The sequence below is a fragment of the Cololabis saira genome, chromosome 8, assembly GCF_033807715.1.
Source record: "Cololabis saira isolate AMF1-May2022 chromosome 8, fColSai1.1, whole genome shotgun sequence".
NCBI classification, from domain to species: domain Eukaryota; kingdom Metazoa; phylum Chordata; class Actinopteri; order Beloniformes; family Belonidae; genus Cololabis; species Cololabis saira.
In genome coordinates, this window is record NC_084594.1 from 14,212,176 (window position 1) to 14,233,547 (window position 21,372).

Here is a 21,372-nt window from a genome sequence, read left to right on the forward strand (position 1 = left end):
CACCTCACTCAATAATCGATTGTCTTCTCAACTCCAGTTTAATCCTTAGCTAGATTGTTGCCAATAACTTGATTTAGATGTGCATGTAACTGCACTGCCTGAAGTAGTTAAACATCTCCTCAGGTATGGACCAGTGGTGGATGGGAGTTGCTCTAGGAGTTCATAAAGGAGCTGAATCTTGATGGGTATTCTTGGTTGACATGCCCGTGAAACATTGGTTGTAGGTTGATGGACCCTTACTTCAAAAATGGGATCAAAGGAGGGGTTATTACTCATTTCAAATGCATAAGAAAACTAACACACTTACATGTTTTGGCCTTGCAGAAAAGGTACGTGACAGGGTACAAAGGAGAAGGGCCCAGCTGTTCTAACTGGGATTCAGGATCAACAATATGATTTTGGTGGTGGATGTGGAGGATTTATAGGGGTATGTTCAACCTGTCTTCTAGGTTCATTCATAGAACAGACGATTCGGAGTAACAGGGGTGGTTTGCTGCTGAAAGTGAAGCAGGTGGGGTGAGAATCAGCACCTCCTCCAGTCTGCAGCCATGGTCCTCAGTCAGAAAAGGGCAGCTTGCTGTCTCAAGTGTGGGTAGAAGCTGGCGCAGGAGCGTTACAATCCTTTCCATTCAACCCCCGCTGGTAAACTGACAGTCATCCGGAGGGGCTTAGAGTTGAGTTACTGCTCCTCCATATTAGAAGGATCCCCCCTGAGGTGCTTTGTTCTGGTTATGATGCCTGGTTATGATAACTACTGGATGCCTAAAATATGTGAATCCCCGTATTCTATTAAAAAGGAGATTTTCCTAATCGCTCTTGGCCTTTTTGTAGTTAAAGACAATCTCACTCCCAATTCATAAGATATAAGCTGGATCACTTTTGTGGTGTCCTCAATTTTGAAAATGCAGGGAAATGATACAAAGCTGTTCCTGCCAGGTGATCATTTACAAAGGCGACAAAACAAACAAATACAAAACAATATTTGCAGGTATCAGTCAACCCAGTCAAGCAAAAATTCATTGATTAATTACACCACATTACGCATTAGATAGACCGCTGTACTTCAGAAAAATCTCTTGTACTGTCTATATTACCATGGCAATGCTGTTGGTAACATCATGCGTCTCATGACTGTGTAAGCCAGTGTCCTCATTCCTATAATAATGTAGTTTTAGTTTAGTTGTCAGTTCCACAAATATTTGCACTTATGTAATTTCAGTAGTTAAATCAAACATTCTTTTGCAGTTTTTTCTTTCAATACATTTATTTTCGTCTAATGAAATGAAAAACACATCTTTCCTTCAAATTCACATTTTTGAGCTATTTATTGATGTGTGTTCATTTTATTCTTCTCTTGATAGAATAAAAACATAAGAAAAAAGTTTTCAGTGCATAATTCTCCATCAGGGTAAACAACACAAATTAAAGTTTTCAATAAATAAATATATATATATATATATATATATATATATATATATATATATATATATATATATATATATATATATATATATATATATATATTTATTTTTTTTAATTTTTTTTTAATATTTCAACTGCAATTTTGTTTACGGCAAGCCCAAACCATTCAAAATCATACTAGAAAATGTCTATTGTAGTGACTTTGAAAAGGTTAAGATCTAATTTGTAAGCCTTCATATAACAGGTACAGAAACAGTTACTGTATAATTATAGCTTTTAAAAATGATAAAAGCCTATGTTTCATAATTTAACATAATCATAAATTAAACATTTTTTTTACTTTTTTGAGAATCCTATGGAAGAAAGGACTTCACCAGGGAATGGGTTTCCTGCTTACCAGGCCTTTATCATAACTGCCTCTGGGTCTTTCAGCCTTTTGTTTTGATTTCCACAAATGAAGAACAGCTGGACATGGTTAAAATCAAGGGATTCATTTAGTCATTGCAGAATTTTGCATATTTCTCTAAAAAGAAAAGAAAACAAAAAAACTGTTTTGTGAATCACTATTCTATCAATTGTTTTGATAAACCTGAGAAAATCTGACAGGTGTATGATTATACTGGTGTTCTTCAGTTCAGTTCGTGCATTTTAACTGCAAGTTTTAGATGTTTCCTTGCTCCGACACACCTGATTCAAAAGAACAAACCACCATCAGCTTGTTTCCAGCTCTGCACAAAACAATGACTCATCCATGTGAGCGAGGTGTGTTGGAACCGGGAGGCATCTAGAAGGCATCATATCATCATGGACACGTGAACCTGGTTACATTGGCAGTCACCTGTTATCACAGTCCTTCCATGTGCAGTGCAGGTGGTGCTGTCTACTTTAGATGGATGCTACCTGATTATTTCTCTGAATATTCTCTATGCTTTTTACAGGCTGATCGTAATTGCATTTATCTAAAGAATGACTTTTTATAACTGCTTCTCTGTCTTCTTAAAATGTGTTTTTGGCAAACTAATTTGAACTTTCCATTGTTGAGGTAAATTAACAGTTTATGGTAGACTATTTGTGAAGTGGTTTTTCTGCACTGTAGAAGGGATTGTGAGATCATTCACTAATCATCCAGGGCTTTTTATGTTTTGAGGCATTCTTCTTTTTCTCAGGATGTTCTATGTCTTAGGTGGATTTGTTCTGGTTTTACAGCCCAAGGATGGCCCGTTTCACTTGCATGAGTCACTCCAGTGACGACATGTTGTGGGTTTACAGCAAGAGTTTCCAATGTAAATTAAACGTTTGCCACGATCCATAGCGCTTTTAAATGCGTATTTGATGGGTTAATTGATTCATTGTGGTTGATTCCTGTACTGAGCCAACTTCCGTAATACATGATGGATCAGAATCCTCCTAAATTACAGTTGAGTCTCCATATTTAGCCAATGCTCATTTAATAACTTGAAAATGATGGTGTAAGCAGCTCAAAACAGCTCAAATACCTGCATTACAAGGTCCACCGTTTCTTTACTGAAATAAAGACAGAGAAGATGATGGTGATTCATATCGGAACTTTCCATAGTTGAAAATGCATCCACATCGTACATTCTCCATGGTTTTCAGGGTGTTGAAAGGCTGGAAGGTCATTGTAGCCAACTCGTGCTACCGGGGTCACCAGACAGGAAAGAGGACACGTGGTTTGACGGAGAAATTGTTGACGTTTATTTGTCACTTCGACACACACGTGCATCAGCACACTCTGCAGCCGTCGTCTCTCACTCCGGCAGCTCTGTGTCATCCCTCTCTGAGCGCCCTGCCGGTGTGCAGTCGCTCTTGAAGTACCCAGGAGAGATTGATTGGGCATGGGTGTGCCCAATGAGCTGAACCAGGCCCGCGTCACCTGTGTGCTGCTCCCCCGCAGACCACGCCCAATCCTCACACACCCCCATCGCCCGAATCAGGCCGGGGACCATCCGGCCTAGCCAACCCCCCCCCCCCCCTCGGAGCAGGAGAGGAAGCCAGGGACCACCATTTGAGCCCCCTAGCCTCAGGCCACTGGGTCTTCCAGGTCGGGCCGACTCGCGAGACAGTTCGGGAGGCCGCCTTCTGGGCCGGGCACAGGAACCGCCTCAGTAACAGGCGCGACCGGGATCACGGAGGACCACCCCAGACATTCCAGCACCTCTCGCCTCACGTCCGGGTAGGTGAAGGGCCTGGCCTCCGCGAGCGGAGTAGGTGGGCGACCCTCCCCTGCCTGCTGCTGCGCCACCAGCGCTGCGGTCCGCTGCTCCACCTGGCTCCCGAGCAGGGCTGCCAGGTCCAGCAGCACCTGCGCCCTGCCGGTGTGCAGTCGCTCTTTAAGTACCCAGACAGGGGGGAGAGATTGATTGGGCACGCAGACCACGCCCAATCCTCCACCCTGCCACAATCATCTCAGGCACAAACACGGTCCCTCACACTCATACCTGCAGAGTGTTCCATTTAAAACCGTGTTGCCCAACAAGTTATCCTAATGTGCATGATCGTGGATATGTGGGAGGAAACCACAGCAGACAGAGGGAGAGCTTGCAAATTCCTCCCAGAAAAGCTGCAGCTGAGTTTTGAACAGTGCACCTCTTTGCTGTGAGACAACGGTCCCAACCACAACACCACTGTGTTGACCCACAGTTAACCAATGTATACATTTGTAGATTTATGAAGAACGGGACAAATATTTACCTTTGTATAGATGTAGAACCAACCCCTCAAGCTCCTCCGCTGACCATGGTGTTACCATTTAACCTTTTCCACACACTGACATTAAAAGTCCTTGACAGAGTTATTTTATCAATGGGATGGTAGCCACATTTTGGTGATCTGTTGTGTCTGGCTCAACAGTGTCCCCCTCACTTAAAACCCTCGAGATCAAAGTTTCTTGATTTTGTGAGTTAAAGTTGTTAACCATCTATGACTAGCTGGTTTGATCCCAATTGAACTGCACAAAATATGTTTTCGTATTGCTTATCTGACTAACTGTTGTTATTTTTTTCTCCCCCTCCTATCTGATTGTTTTCCAGAATGCGGGAGAGGGACCTGCAGAGCATCTGCAGTAGGGTGCTGCTGCTGACCATCTGTATGGTGTCGCTCTGGGGACAAATGGCCAGTGCATCATCACATCGAAGCCACATAGGTACACTGCATGCACTCCCAGTTGGTATCTTTCCAAGTAGTGGCAAAGCATGCTACTCTCTTTCACAAGGGTTTTTTTTTCTATTTATAATATTCAGAACCACTGTTCCACACCCAGATGTATTGCTCTGGGCATTATGCCTGGAACAAACAAATTCACTCGTACAGGAACTGTATTTGTTTGTGTGCTTTCTTATTGTGGGTGCGTTATTAATCTTTATGGTCCATAACATGTCTAAAGGAATGTATTATTTGACAGAGAGAATTTTAATGTACTTTTCAAAGTAATAAGCGCTTGTAGCCTAAGGGAGACCAGAAATCAGCATCCCGCTGTTATAAATACACCAGCAGGAGACATATTGAGGAGCAGTTAATGGCTGTAAGACAGAAGACTACACAATACGATTTAGTATTTATTGTACACTAGCCCTGCATGCAGTTTTTTTTAATTGTTCAATCCGTAACCTATTAGTTATCAGACATGTATTTTATCATCTATTTATATACGCTACTTTTAGAGAACATTTTAAAGGTATTGTGACATCATTTTTAACATGCTTTTAACACTATTAAAAGTCTTGGCCAACATCCCTCAAATGTGTCTAAAAGAGTGTAACAAGAAAAACTTCACTCTAGTACTCTTTTCCTGGCTTTTTATTACAGTGTTTTTTTGCGCCGTGAAAAATGCTTCCTTTCCCCCCTTTCCTGTCAATCATTGCTCCGCTCCTCCTCCAAACCTCCTCCTCCTCCAGCCATACGCTCAGCGACAGGCGAAGCATGCACGGAAAAGCAGGAGGGCGAACCACAGCAAACAATCATAAAAATAAAGGCATGCAAGCAGCACTGTCCTCTTATCTTAAGTCCAGTCAGTGGCCGCGGGTCTTCTTAGCAGTTTTCCTCCGGTGATTAGAACAAAAGAGGCTCTACAGCTCCGTGTTAAGCCTCATTTATGGTTCCGCGTTAAATCGACGCAGAGCCTACGCCGTAGGGTTCAGCGTATGGTGCACGTCGCCGCGTAACCCTACGCCGTAGGCTCTGCGTCGGTGTAACGCGGAACCATAAATCAGCCTTTATGGTGCGCTGGAGAGGAGCGGAGGCAGGGAGCTGGGTGGAGGGGGCGGTGATTTAGCGGATCGTTACGTAACGATCCGCCACCAAACCACATGCGCCGTTTTTGCATAGTTATGCGGAAAATCCCAGAAAGCACACAATACACTGAATGTTAAAAGTTCGTTGTTTTTTGGGTGTAATTGATGTCAAGACACCCAACAAAACACAAAAAATCAAGAAAAATGTGTTTTTCATGTCACAATCCCTTTAAACAAATGGAAAGGAAACTAACTTTTAAAGAGAGAGCCACTTAACTTATACACATTTTTAATGCCCCGAGTCATAACTTGGCACAATAATGTAATAAAATGCATAACACAAAACAAACAAACAATATATATATATATATACACACACACATGAACACTGCTTCCTGAATAAATTGGTACAGCAGTCACACTGTGTCATTCCTTTAATGCCCAGGCTAAACATGCTTGCCACATTTACCTCACTGAATATTTCTTTTAGCAGCAAAATGATATAATTAGCACATTTTTTTTAGGTTTGTGCAAAACAACAAGGTAGTGATGTACTGTGAGATCACATTTCACAGATGATAGTTAAACACATCAGCATCAGGCAAGTCAAGCACTGAATTGAAAATCACCATCCCAGTGGACAAAGTTTGGATGCATCTCTAAGTGAGTGTGTATGTGTGTGTATATGTGTGTGTCTGAAGCAAGGGAAAAGACCTTTCAAAGTGATTCTCCTTAATGGAGCGATGGGTTGATCCCTGGGCGTAACGGTAGAAACTGCGACTACACATTGAAATAATGAGGCTTATTCTGCTGGAGGACAAGCAGCGCGCTGTGGCTGGAAGGAGACAGCTCCACACATTAGCTGGAAGCACAAACATGGCCAGTAGATGACTTTGATTGGACAATGACAGGATGGAAAGAGAGAAAACTGCCTTTATTGAATTTAAAATAGCACGTCTGCCATCGGGGTGTGCCCCAGACCAAATCAGAAACAGAGCAGAAAAAGTTGCGACGGCTGCAATTATGATTATCGCTGAATAGTTTTACCAACTATCAGAGTGGCAGGATACTATCAAATTAGGTGATACGTGTTACTAATATTTTATTGCCCTGCATTAGATTTTCCATCACTGTGTCCTATAACCAAACAATTCTCAATTGCTGCAACTTTTTTCCATTTATACGTAAAGGAGCTGAATATCTGCAAATAATTTAGCATGCTAGAGCTTAAAGAAGGTTATTGAACCGCACACCTTTCTTTCTTCATATGCAACGTTTTTTTAAAGAAATAACTGTCTCGTCCTTAAGCAAATACTTTTAGTATTATTGTTATCATGTAGAGTTTGATGAGAAATCTGTATTGTGATACACTTTTAGCTACTTCAGTGTATTACTTCACTTTATCTGGGATATGACATTTACTTACTTTATCCCTGCAATATGTAATATTTACATTCAGTGATAAGAAGATCAGATGTTATAAGAGACGACAGTAGTGCATTGAGTCGTGCATTTTAGCAAGTGCATTGAGTAGTGCACTTGCTAAATGCAAACATAATGGATACATTATTTTTCTTTCAGTCTTTTATTGAACTCTATGCTTTTTGCATCTGTCCTGCACTTGTAGATTGTGCACTTATTCAAGTGATTTATTACGAGACAAAGAGAGAACCACTACAGGTGGACTGGCCCTGTTCTCCCCGGGCTGCTCTGACACTTCTGTAATCACGTAGCTGCTCCCTGAGCTACGGAGGTCAAACCAAGGTGGACCCAATAAACAAACCTCTTTAGCCCTTCTGTTTATTGAGTTGGGGGCTTTGCCAAAGTAATTCAACCTCTCACCATAGCCTGACTGAAGCACACTGCGCTTACAGCGCGCACACACAACCCCAGTAATAAGACCACTGCATCCCCCAGAGCACCATCTACAGTCATTAGCTAGTCATGAAAGAGTGGGAAAGGAGAAGAAAGGGGTTGCGGGACAAGGGTGTTCTGGGAAGAAAGAGAGAGAGAGAGAGAGAGAGAGAGAACGCTAGCTAACAAGAACCTTTCGGCTGTACAATTTGTTTTGGTCCCATCGATAGGATTTAGACTGATGATGTGACCAGGTCAAAGGAGAGCCTCATTACTCAGCTATTTAGATACTTGAAAGCTTTTTTTCTTAACAGTAACTCACTCTGTCTCATTTTAAAAACAGCAATCAAGCTCTCCGTGGCTTGTTGGTCGGTGTCTGCAAGGGCAAATGTGGTAGAGAGGAAAACAGGCGTGAAAAACACATTTCTTAGTGAGGATGTATGATGCAACATGGCAGCAGCTCCCTCTTCCCTTCCGATGAAAATGCTCGAAGCTGTGCTATTCACAGGTCATAAACTCTGTTAGAAATTTAAATATAATGCATTTAGCCGCATGGCTCGTAGATGGCTCCGCAAATTGCAAAACAACTGGAGATCAGGTTTACCCTTCTGTTTTCTCTCTCGCATACACAGAAGAGGCGATCCAGGCCTGTTAATAAGATGAAACTGTGCACTATCTCTCATTTGAATTCAGTAGAATAGTTCCATATTTACTTTTTGTGGAGGCTTTCTAAAAACTGTACAATGCAGTGGATAGGCTCCAGCTGATTTTCATGCTACAGGGGATTTTCTTTTATGCAAATTGGCTCTAACTTTACTTTTGCTTTTCATTTTTAGTATTTATAATATTCATATCGCACACCGATTCTCCGGAGCTCAGATTTTTGTCAGAATCCAGTTCATTGTTTCATTTTTTACTTCTATGCTTTGAGGATTTTTTAAATAAATACATTCGACGTTTCACATTTATGACAGTAAACATACATACTTACCGGATGAAATGGAATTATATCCCTGTGGCAATCTGGAGGGAAACAATGCTATAAGGAGAACTTGTCACCGTGGAGGGGTCTTGATGAGAATTAAGCGGCAAAGGAATTTTTCAGTGTTTTGAAAAAAGTAAGATTATTTTTGACATTAAAAAATAACACAAGTTCTGACGGTCCAACTCTGAATATCTCTGTGGAGGATTTTGTCATTGCGCTTTGAACATTAAACACTTTCTTTCTTCTTTTTGTTACTGCTATATAGTGTAGCAGTAAAAACATCTGAGAGCAAACTGTTATGATTAAATAAAGAAGTTTATATTTAAACTGCACGATGCACTCTTCAGTTTATACTAAAGTAATTTGTGCTTCTCTCTTATTCATGTTTATATAAAATTGCTAGAAAGGCACAAAACAAAGAAAGTAAAAGAAACTGTAACATTGTAGTTCATTGATTAAAGCAATTTAATACAGGCGCAGGAAGATGAAGGCATTTTTATGAGGATTGTATAGAGAAATGTTTTTAATTTACAGCATGATTTATGTATGCTGATGAGTTGGTATGAGTTCTGTGAGTTATAAATTTAGTTTTGAGTGCACAAGTGTTTTAATTGTATCTTACGAAGACTACAGACGAAGGTTTGTCTTAAAGCGAGACCCCACAGGCTAAACCGCTGCAGCTTCACTTATGAGATTGTGAGCATATTTGCTTGTTATTACACTTTGTCTACTGGGCATTTATGGAAATCAGGCTTGTAGGTATTTAATATTGTGCTTTATTTGAATAGTTAGCAAAAGTTCATAGCACTTTTAATTTGAAAAAATGTTAAAATTCTTATATTTTCCTAATGTAAGACAGTCAAAGATATCGTCATGGGGAAAACCTTCGAGTTAGCTCATATTCAATTCACAAAAGGATTTACTTGAAACTTAACTTATTAACCTATTTCTGACTATAGAAACTGTTTTTTTTATTAATTTAAAGTAGGTTAAGGATATTCAAAATGTCCTTCAACAAAAGCTTTGTCTGTGAAATGTCAACAAAATGAAACAAGAACTTTGAAAATGGCTTTAATGACTTTCACTTAATTGCATGTTGTGAAAGTTAATATTTGTTTGAAAATGTAATCTAAATATTCATGATGCTCAGTAAATATGGAAATCCTTTGAGGACGTTTGGATCTTGATATCTACAGTGTAAATGTTAAACGCTATGCTTCCGTTGTAGTTGATCTCCTACTGGGAGGTTGGAGGTGGATCAATCCCCAGCCCCGTCACATGCTGACATCTCCATGGTCAGGACGACGAGCCCCAAATTTCCCCCAGTCGCTCACACCCCTCCCAAAGCATTACTTTACATTACATTTAGCAGACGCTTTTATCCAAAGCGACTTAAAATAGAGGAAAACAATCAAGCCATGACGCCTGGATAAATGGAGAGAGTTGCATCAGGAAGGGCATCTGACCAAAAAAAAAAAATCAATATGTGGAACAAAATCATCTGCTGCAGCGACCCTGTGGCTGAAAGAAAAAAGGTTATTGTTATATTGATATATATTTATCTTATTCTTGGATATGAAACCTGTTAGAAAAAAAGTTAAATTGTGGGAAATAAAAGAAAATTTGCCTTTGATTATCAAAGCACCATGCTTCACAAATCATTACTATATATCATCATCAACAACATCAGTAGGAGAGCTGCTCTATAGAAAGCAACAATTCAAAGTGTCAAACTTTCTTATGCACGCAAAGTTTATTTTTTGTTAAACTGTAAACTCTGGAGTCCCTTTTTCACCCTTCACCGTTTTTTTTTTTTGTTTAGTTTTTTTTGTCTGTACACATATTAATAATACCATGCTGGTAAGAACCTAAGGCATATATATGTGCATTGTTAATATATTTATCTTATTAATATATATATACATATACATATGCATACATACGCATACATATACATACAAACCCATTTTTTTTTTTGCTTTTTTTGGGGGGGGGGGTGACATCCGCTGCTAATCCAGGACGCCTTCACCGTTTTTTAACTGCTCTCAAAGTGTCACATCGCCACGCTCTTAACATAAAGGCCTAGGTCAAGTTTAAAAAAAAAAAAAAAAACTAAAACAACTGAACCAAATATTTGGTTTATTCTCTTTGTTCTGTTTTCTGAAGAACTTGGTAAAAAATGACTTTAAGAGGCCATTATTTTAAGAGGCTGGCAATATTAGGAGTTCAGAGTCAAACATGGGACATGCTTTCCCACTCAGCCCAGAGACTTAAAAGAGTGATGACATAATGCAAGATTCAACTTTTCTAAGCTCTCATGTTTTATAAATATAAAAACACACATAAATTAAAGATATTATGATATAATGGAGATTAATTATTGGATGACTTTTGTAGCTATCACTAATAGATAATAATAATGATCCGCAGTTATTTAATATATTATATTATATCATATCATATCATATTATATTATATATTTTGAAAAAAAAAAAAAATTATATATATATATATATATATATATATATATATATATATATATATATATATATATATATTGCATGAATTATCCAGCTGCACTCTCCACATCACAGGTGAGAGTGGAACCCTTGCCCACAGAAAGCCTGACATTATACCAAGTGCCTGCGAGTAGGTCACCCCACCCTAGGGATGTACAGGGACGCAACTGTGGAGCATTCGTCCTGACATTTGGGGAGCCGATGGACGACACAATGGAGGGGACCTAGCAAGCAGAGGAAGATTGAGATGGAGATGTGGGGCTGCTTGAGATGCACTGTGGGGATGACAGGGGTCAGCTCGCCCCATCTCCCAGTGGCAGTTCCCGAGATTAGAAAACCATCAAACGTCTTCTGCTATACGCATCTGAATGGCAGCTGTATATATGAGGCGTGAATGGCCGCGTGTGGCCTCGGTTGTATCCTCTGTGTGTGTGGTTGTGTCGCCAACAGAGTGGAGCAGGAGGACACGACACAGAGAATATCAATAGTTTTATACGCGTAGCCAGAGGAAATGAGAGTTCAGGCATGAGCTTCTGTTAAAATGTGGGACACAATTTTTACACACTGATATATAAAAAGGTTAAAGGGATTTTTTTTTTCTTTTTAAATTCAATGTAGAATGTATTTTGTGGTATTTTTGATGAGCATTGTGGAAGGTAAAATAGTTTCCCTAAAAATTTGACATTGCATATTTCACATTAGTGGCACTGTTAAAATTTGATGTAGCAAAGAATTACATCAGCCTTACATAAGTTTCATAGTCAAAGCATACAAAGATCCGCATGAAGAGTGCTTGTTAACTGCAGTCCAACACTGATTAGACGTGTTTAAAATGTCTTGCGTTTTAACTTTTATTATTTATTTGTTTTCAAACCCTGTAGATTAGTTAGTAAAGATGAGGTTCAGGGATAAGGCTCCATTACACTGGTGTCAATTCATAATTAATCAAGCAAGTCTGTAATGATTGCACAGAAGAAATGTTTAAGTATGTGTTTTGACAGCTCACTGACAGCCAAATACAACCTGGTTAATGGCTGATTTTCACTGGATGAAAATTTCATCACTAACTTAAACTTACTGAGTGATGTCATGCTAAATACGAATATGTGGCTCCAAGGATAAAAAAAACAACAAAAAACTGAGACCTAAACCACAAAAATAAGGGGAAAACTAGACTTCTCATCAGCATCTCTACTCCACTCGTGTTCATCTCCATTTTCATTCAGATCTAATCGATGTTTTAAAGAGACATTGACTGGCGTAATAGCTCAGAGTAAAATCTGTCATAGTGTTTCATCGCAGCAGAAAGCACCCTTCCTGTGCCAGAAACCCACGCGCCAGAAATCTTCCATTTTCATTCCCTCTCTAATTACAGCTCAACTGTAAACCCATTATCCCTCCCCACATTATGAGTTACCTCTGGTGATTTTGAAACTCAAAAGAAATGAGGATTTTTGGATTTTGATAGAAATCGAAACAGGAGCCTGCTGATAACGATTTCAGCTGATGAATGCAATTAGTGAAGAAGTGCTAACAGCATGGCAGTAATTGGGTCTTACAAACTGAAAGCCTGCCCTCACCCAGCAATTAAAGCAACCTCCTTTAAAGTTAGTCAATTGTATTGCTGTTAATGGTGTATGCTTGGCTGAAGCTTAGTGCAAAGAAGAGGTAAGTTCTCTTTCAAATTGGCCACAGATCAAATTGGCCACAGCTCTCCTTATTGCAAGGTTTCTGTGCTGTGGTGAAATTTTAATGTGATGAAAAACTCTTGAAGTGATTAATTTGTTTGTGGTGGTGATTCACTGCTCCGCAGACTGTGTTATATGGCAGTCTGTCTCATGTATAATGCTACATAACATTAACTTTGGAATTAGTCACCCTATATGGTTTTATGTTTCATAAAGAAGAATGGTGCCATTGTTCCGTCATTAAACATATTGTTCTTAATGTGCTGGTGGCATTGATAATATTAAATGAAGAAGTAAATGGCAGCACACTCGTAACTTAGACACAGTTAATTTGATTTTGATTACAAGACTCAATCAAAAAGACTTTGGCACATATTGTGTATTTCAGTGTCAAAAGTTGAAATAAATCACAAAATAATATTTAGGCAAGTGGGTTTGGCGGTCTGAATCTCCAATAAAGTCTTGCTGTGTGGAGTTTGGATGATCTCACGCAGGCTTTCTTGAAGTGAATGTGGATGATTGTCTTATTTATTTTTGAGTGGAGTGGCGATTGACTGGTGACATGTTCAGGGAGCACTACACCCCCACTTGTGCAACATTAACAGGACAAAGTGGGCAGAGAGAAGATGGAAGACTCAACTAAATGAACAGAAAGGTAGAAGAGATGCACATTAACCTATCATGCCTACAGCAAATCACTTTTCAGTCAAAGAAGGGTAAAGTGCTCACAGTGCACAGAGAACACCCTTGATAATTATAATCATGCTTTATGGTTTTGTGCACCGGTAAGGAAGTTCTGGATGGAGATAAGTGAGGATTTAGCCACATGGCTCAATTACAGAATTCCTGTGTGTCCCCACACTATGCATACTAGGTCACTTGGGAGACATCCACATGGAACCTAACCTGGCTCACTTGGTTCTCGCTGCCTTATGTATCGCAAAGAAAACTATTCTAATGAACTGTAAACAAAAGTCCAATCTAGGTATGAATCAATTTAGGAATCTTCTGTCACTAAACATCTTTCGGCAGAACTGCATTCTCTCTGGTCCGGGGGGTGGGCCTCCCGTTGGCGTGGCGGTGGGGCAAGTCATTCCCAGGTTTCTATGTTTTCTGTCATTAGTGTGAATGGAAGGCTGTTGTGCCATCTCCCCCTCCGCCTGGGGGCTCCGGGTCTGGGACCCTCCGCTGTCAGGCCTGCACGGGTGTCGCCTTGTCAGTTTTCAATTTCTACCATTCTTCCTGGTCAAATCATTTTATCTGAACCAGGTTGGTCCGTACTGTTTCCTTCCTCCATGTGACCTGTCAAGTTTTTGGTCCTGTTTAAGTTCTGGTTTTTGGTCTTTTTTGATCCTGCTCAGCAGCGGTTTTGCTGACTGAATCCTGCTTTGTGAACTCCTGCCTCCTGCTCTCCTGCGTTTGGGTCCTCAACAAACCTAATCGTGACAGAACGGACCAGCCAAGATGGACCCAGTGGGAGAATACATCACCCTTTTTCCGTTCTTCTGCCGGGAGGCACAGAGGAACGTGCCACGGGTCACGGAAGAGAGGTCCCCATTCCGGGGAACGTGCCTGGCTTTCCCGAGCCAGCAGCTTCAAGGGAGATGACGTCGGCGCAAGCCCGGTCTGTTCCGGTTCCGACGGTGGGCCCGGGCATATCGTCTCCTGTTTCGGCGGTGGTACCGGACGCATCAGCCCCGGTTCCTGCTCCTGTGATGGTCCCAAACCCCCCTCAGCCAGCGCCGAGGACCCGGGTTCCCCCCGAGCCAGCTCCGAGGACCCGGGTTCCCCCCGAGCCAGCTCCGAGGACCCGGTGTCCCCCCGAGCCAGCTCCGAGGACCCGATGTCCCCCCAAGCCAGCTCCGAGGACCCGGTGTCCCCCCAAGCAAGCTCCGAGGACCCGGTGTCCCCCCGATCCAGCTCCTAGGACCCAGTGTTCCCCCGAGCCATCCCCGAAGATCCTTAGTCCCGGCTTCTCGGGTTCGGTGTGCTCCGTCTGCTCAATCCGAGGCCGAATCCCTGACCCGCCTGCTACGTCCCGAGACCGACTCCCTGACCTGCCTGCTACGTCCCGAGACGACTCCCTGACCTGCCTGCTACATCCCGAGACCGACCCCCTGAGCCGCCTGCCACGGCCCAAGGGCGACCCCCCCGAACTGTCTCGCCGGTCTACCCGGCCTCGAGGGCGACCCCCCGAACTGTCTCGCTGGGTGACCCCCCCCCCCCCCGGGTCCAATGACACCACCCACGACTCTGTATGTCATACCATTCAAAAGTTATAGCAGAGAATAGGAAATATCACATATCGACTAATCAGAAGAAGGGGCGGGGCTAATTAATGCCAATGAAGGTCAAATACTCAAAACCGAGTCCGTAGACACCACCCATGACTCTTTATATCACACCATTCAAAAGTTATGGCAGAAAGTAGGAACATCAAATATGGACCAACCAGATGAAGTGGGGGTGCCCTTTTTGGCATCTATTGTCGTCACGGTAACGCTTTTGACTGAGAAAAGTAATGCACGTTGTCGCAGGATGGAGATGCACATTTTGATGTATAACACACCTGGGTGCACGTTACGGTTCGGGCCGTATTAACTGCCAAAAGGAATGGCATAAATTGTGCCAAAATTACGCGATTAGAATCAGAATCATACATCATATTTTCAAAATATTCAAAATGGCCAACTTCCTGTTCGGTTTCGGCCATGGCACCAAGAGACTTTTCTTTAAGTTGCGACAAGATACAGGTGTCTACCGATTTTCGTGGATGTACGTTTAACCGTATTGTGGGGCTTGAGGCACAATTTTTTTCTGTATGGACCAATCAGATGAAGGGGGGGCGCGCTTTTTGGCGTCTAGCATCGCCACGGTAACGCTTTTGACTGAGAAAAGTAATGCGCGTCGTCGCAGGACGGAGACGCACATGCGTGATGTGATTATGAGTTTCAAATTGCAACTTTTCCTCTGAGTTGATTGCACCATAGCACCGAGGGTTTCGAAAGATCAAAAAAAAAAAAAAGAAGGGTAAAGTTTATAAAGGTTGATAGGAAGGTAAGGTGGGGAGGGGGGTGAAGTCTTTGCTCAAGTGTTCAGTCAGGTGCTGTACTTTCTGCTTGAAAATTGAGAAATCAGATTGTCATGCTCCCAGTTTGATGTCAGTGAAGTAGCAACAGCATATATTCCCGCATAAAATCACAGAATACTCATTACCTCCTCTGATGTCTGCTTTTGAAAGACATTTAGGGCACCAACAATCTCAAGAGGTGCTATGGGAGTCGGAAAGGTTTTTAGCTGAGTGAGATCTGCTAAAATATCATCCGGATACTTTTTATTCACAGCAGCTCGAGATGTGTTAGTGCAGAACTTTTTAGGATAAAAGATTAATATCATCATAAATATTTAGAGACTTATCATAGTACTTGACTAATGTACTAATGGTAGTGGTGGCAACATCAGGTCTCCTTGGGAATAGTAGCAGGTTGGCACAAACATGGCTTCAAATTTCTACCATTCTTCCTGGTCAAATCATTTCATCGGAACCAGGTTGGACCTCTGCTCCGTGACTTTCAGGTCCCTCCATATCAAAGACAGGAAAGATAGCTTTCCTGGTTGGTTACAGGATGCTGTCTCGTTGAGTGTTCGCCTCTGTGTCTAAGTACCCTGAAAAAGTTTTAAATCTGGATTCATCGTATTTTCTTTTCTTTTCTTATATCCCCAGACAATTATTCTCCCATGATCATGTTTAGTTATCCCGTGTCCAGAAAGGAACTCGAGGTGTATTTAACAGTGTCTTCAAGATGGTTATCAGTCTGGCCAAGGCTCTTTATCTTTGAATGCTCAGTTTGGTCTTGGAAGTCTCTTAATTGTTACAAATCTTTTCTTTTTGTGGAACAATGGAGACGACTTTAAGTGCCGTAGAAACGTTCTTTTCTTCTTCCGATCTAAGCATTAATACACTCAGACTCATTGATTGGGCTTCACTTTGACATACACCGTCAACTGCGAGACCTTGACAGGTGTGTTCCCTCTTAATTACAAATAATTTCATTTTGATTGGCAAATGTGGACTCTAGTCAAGTTGGAAAAGAAAAGTTTCAAGTGTCAAAGCTGTCAAAGCTCAGTTTCGAGTGTCATTTAGAAAAATGAATGAATAAATCTTTGGGCTGTCATTTTGAAAATTGTGTATAGGTTGACGGGTAATGATAATTAACTGAACACTCTAATATGATCCTGGAACACAAAACATGAAAGGATATGAAAACTTTTGGCTCTACCATAACGGCAACTAACAAACTGACTGAACTGCTTCTTGCTTATCAAACACATCTGATATTTACAACCTGTCTGCACGGTTCCCGTGGTGCGTGGGGGATTATAGACATCAAAGAGCAAGACCAACTGCTGGGTTTATTATGAATTCCAGCCAAAGAATGAATATAAATCTCCAAAAGCTGCCAAAATTGTAGGTGTTTGTTCTGCAATCCAAGCTATAAATTAAAGGATGAAATGCTGCTTGATTGAATATGATTTTTTTTCTTTTTCTTTAGAACATGAAAAGCCTAAAGTGTGAAGACCAGAATTTCTAACAGCTTAACTCTAATTGCCTGACGTTCAAGTCTGATCCAACAGTAACCTGAAGTGCCAGGTATAGTTGCTCACAAGGAGATATACACTTAAAAAAAATAAATAAATAGAATTTAAAAAAGCTGCAAATCTTCTTGTTTTTAAGACTACTTCACTCTCACATTGTTGTGGAGGACTTTTTCAGCCATTCTTCCTTTCAACATTGCTTCTGTTTATTGAGGCTTTTGTTAGGCTCTCACCAAGAATTTCAATGAGGTTGAGGTCTGGACTTTGACTGCATCTTGCCAAAAACGTTGTAGATCAGGATCTTCGTCCTGTTGCATGACCCAATTTCAACCAATATTTAGCTGTCAGACAGATTGCCTCTAGAATATTTTGGTATACAGTGAAGTTCATGGTTGACTTAATAAATGGAAGATCTCCAGGTTCTATGCCAATTAACCCCAAATCATTATCCCTCCATCACCATGCTTTACTGTGAGTTAATATTGTTGTGTGGTTTTTACCAAACATGGTATGGTTTTTATCAAACCAACCTGTACCCTAAGGCCAAACAAGTCTACTTTCATCTTATCTGCCTGTAGAACATTTTCCAGAACTCTTTTGGTTTGATTAGATGCAGATTTGCAACCGCCTTTCATGTTCTTTTTAGATAGAAAAGGCCCAAGCCAACCTTTTTCTTTTTCAGATTGAACACATAATACTATAGCATAATATACTGTAGATGCTAACATTTTACATGCTTAATGAAGCTTTTAGGATCTGAGCTGTAGCTTTTGAGTTATCTTTATTTCTCGGAGCAGTGCACAATCTGAGTATACTTGTTGTGGCGTCCACTCCTGGTGAGTTTGGAAAATGTTTTTAATATTTTATAGCTGTCTTTTTCGAAGTTGAACATTTGAACTCCAAATAGTTTGTAAAATGGTTCTTTAAGCCTTTTATAGATTGATGTGCAGCAACATGTCCTATCTGAAGGCCATCGCTTAAGTCTATCCCTTTTGGAGTTTTTTTGTCTGCATATATATTAATGGTTGGTATACCATGTTGGTAAGAACCTAAAGCATATGTGTATATATATATATATATATATATATATATATATATATATATATATTTAGTTGTGACATGATACAGGTGTGTACCGACTTTCGTGCATGTACGTCAAACCGTATTGTGGGGCTTGAGGCACAAAGTTTTCTAGGGGGCACTGTTGAGCCATTTTGCCACGGCCATTAATGCAAACCATTAAATATAACATTTTTGCCAGGCCTGGCTTGCGTGCAAAATTTGGTGACTTTTTGGGCACGTTTAGGGGGGCAAAAAGGCCCTCCTTTCGTCAGAAGAAAGAAAGAAAAAATTCCTACAGATACAATAGGGCCTTTGCACTGTAAGTGCTTGGGCCCTAATTATTACATTTTTTTTTTTGTCCTGCTGATGGAGGCCCATCGCAGGACCCTTACATACCCACACTCACCGACAAAGACATGGACACTCATTCACTCACCATTTCCCCCTCCCCGGGGGGGTCCAGCACCGCCAGGTAGCCCCCCGGGCAGCATGCGAACCCACGCCAGGACCGGGCACCGCGACCACCCCGCCCCAGGCCGACGAGGGAACGTGGGTGGAATAAGCCCCGCTCCCTCCCCTGGTGTTGAGTGGATGTGGTTAATGCAATAAAAACAGGGAGGGGGAGGTCTAACCCTTTTGGAGTTTTAACAGACAACTGAATGCTCCAGACCAGAAAACTACCAACACATCTGCTTGTTCTAGAGGTGTGCAAATCTGCAGATGATCAGTTAATCAATGACAATCAGTGCTTGGCTGGAACTTACTCTTAAATCTTACTGAATGTATTACACAACTTTTTATTTTGATGTATTATTTTAGTTTTGCTTTGCTCTGCTAAATGAATAACGGCATGCTGAAAAGAAATTGTATGCTCACACAATTTAAAGAGATGGATTTAAAGATGTTTGGACATGGCCATAATCGCTTTTACATGTATAAGAACACTAGCTTTGCTTTGTCCAGTTTAGTTTACAATAAAAACTGAACTTGCAGGTTGACAATCCTAGTGATTTTTAAGTGTAAGAGTAGTTTTCAAAAACTAGACTTTGGAAAAAGATAAGTTTGTTTATGCAATATAATGACATGATAGTTGTGAACACTTAAAAAAAACATAACTGCTGTAGCATAAGGGAGACCTGGCAAGCTAGGAGGAGTTTACCCATATAAAATAAATATGGCTCCCAGCAGGAATTTTGAGTTAAAAGATATTGAACATGTAAATTCACATGCACTATAGCCCTGTAATAATGAGCTTGATATGCTTTGCAGCGGCCAAGAAAGGGCAAGTGTTCAGAAAAATGATGGGAATCAGAAATGAATTAATTAGTGGTGTGGAGAACTGGTGAGCTATCAACTTTGCAACAGGATACAAACCCAATCTGATGCCAAAAGATCAGCTGGTGTACTTTAGTTATATGATACTCTTTAAAACAGTGCTTTACTAAGGTTTTCCATGCCAGATTTGTCGAGGCAAGAGAGGGAGGATACAGCGAAAGAAGAATTAAAGGCAAACTATTAAATTAGAAAAGAAGATTTACAGTCCACAGGTCCCATTGCGTTCAGTCTGTTTCTCTCATTTTTCATTATGCCATCTGGAACTTCACCAAATTTCTGGTTATTTAATCCTGAGTAATAAAATTCAGATCCATAAAAGGTTGCGTATGCTATTACCACAAAGTCCCATCCATTCAGCCGCATGAGGAACACCCAGAGAGGAAATCTACCTCGTTTTGTCTTAATTGGTGTCCTGAAAACGTTGGAGGTTATGCAGCCTGCTTTAACACAAAGTGATGAAAACCTCAAGACAGAAAGAAATTATGTTATTAAACCTTAAAATCTTTAATAGATTTGTTCAGAATGCCCACTTTTTTATGGATGTCTCCATCTGTGTTATATAATTTCCTAGCCAGATAAGTAACTTTTTATACATTTACAAAAGTTTTATAAGTAACACAACGGAACATTTGCACTTCAATGGCAAATGTCCATCACTTTATAGGCTACAGTTTAAACCCCTGCAGGTAATGGGGAATTTTAATTTTCCGCTACAAGGAGAAAGAACTGGTTACCATGACGATAATCCTTCACCCACAACCAAACTTAGAAAAGTTATATATTCTGCATTAACCACAGGATGGATTAGCAAGCCTCCATTGTTGTTGAAAAATGAGTGCACAGAGCCAGGAAATTACTGCTGCTGAGGCTTTGCTTTTATTTTTACAAACTGTTTTGTTTACAAGAGAACATTCTCTGTCAAATCAGTTGTCCACAGTGTCTTTACATCACCATTTTGTACAGGTTCTGCTTGTTTGGAGCCATGACTGAGGTAACAAGAAAATATGAGTGAGAGTAAGTCAGGCAGCACTATCTACAATGGAAAAACAAGAAAACAACAATGTTGTAATATCACATAAAATCAAGATATGCCACAAAATCGGTGATGGTGTTCACCACTGCAATCTTTCAGTCCTGCTTCTGTCGGCAGCAAAGCTGTCCCTAACATAGTGACTCAGTCAGTTGCTTTTACTTCTGATACATCAAATGCAGTGAACATTTTTTATAAATTATCCCAGAACCTGAATCTATGCAGACTTTTAACGCTGATTTATGAGTGATTTTGTCACATTGGTCAGCTTCTATTTCTCTGCTGTAGCTGAATTATTCTTTGCAGTATTTTGCATCCCGCAATTTTGTCACAAACTGGTCATTTATAAGGCCATGTTCTGAGAGATGCTTCATCAAATCACCTGCTAAGTACTTTTTAATGCTTCTGCTCTTTTCTGAATGGTCTCTTCGGAAGACTTTCCAGGATGGTTATGGAGTGTAACAGCACATCTGGTGCATCGGGTTACATCAAATCCCCATTTGACTCTAAAGCACCTTCAGTTTCATGCTTTAATCTTGTCTCACATGTAACATCTCTAAGGCAGAGGGAAGAATGTATTCAAGTAAATGCCAGAAAATCAAAGAGCAGATGTCAGAAAACTAAATATGAA

The 21,372-nt window shown here is 40.7% G+C and overlaps 1 protein-coding gene across 1 annotated transcript in view; it reads left to right on the forward strand.

Annotated features, from left to right (window-relative positions):
• tafa3a (TAFA chemokine like family member 3a) overlaps positions 1-21,372 on the forward strand; it is a 148,777-nt gene that overhangs the window by 86,007 nt on the left and 41,398 nt on the right. Inside the window, exon 2 of the mRNA XM_061728430.1 lies at positions 4,473-4,585. Coding sequence (XP_061584414.1) covers positions 4,474-4,585 — 112 coding nt within the window. The 5' untranslated portion in view covers position 4,473. The remainder of the gene's footprint in view (positions 1-4,472; positions 4,586-21,372) is intronic.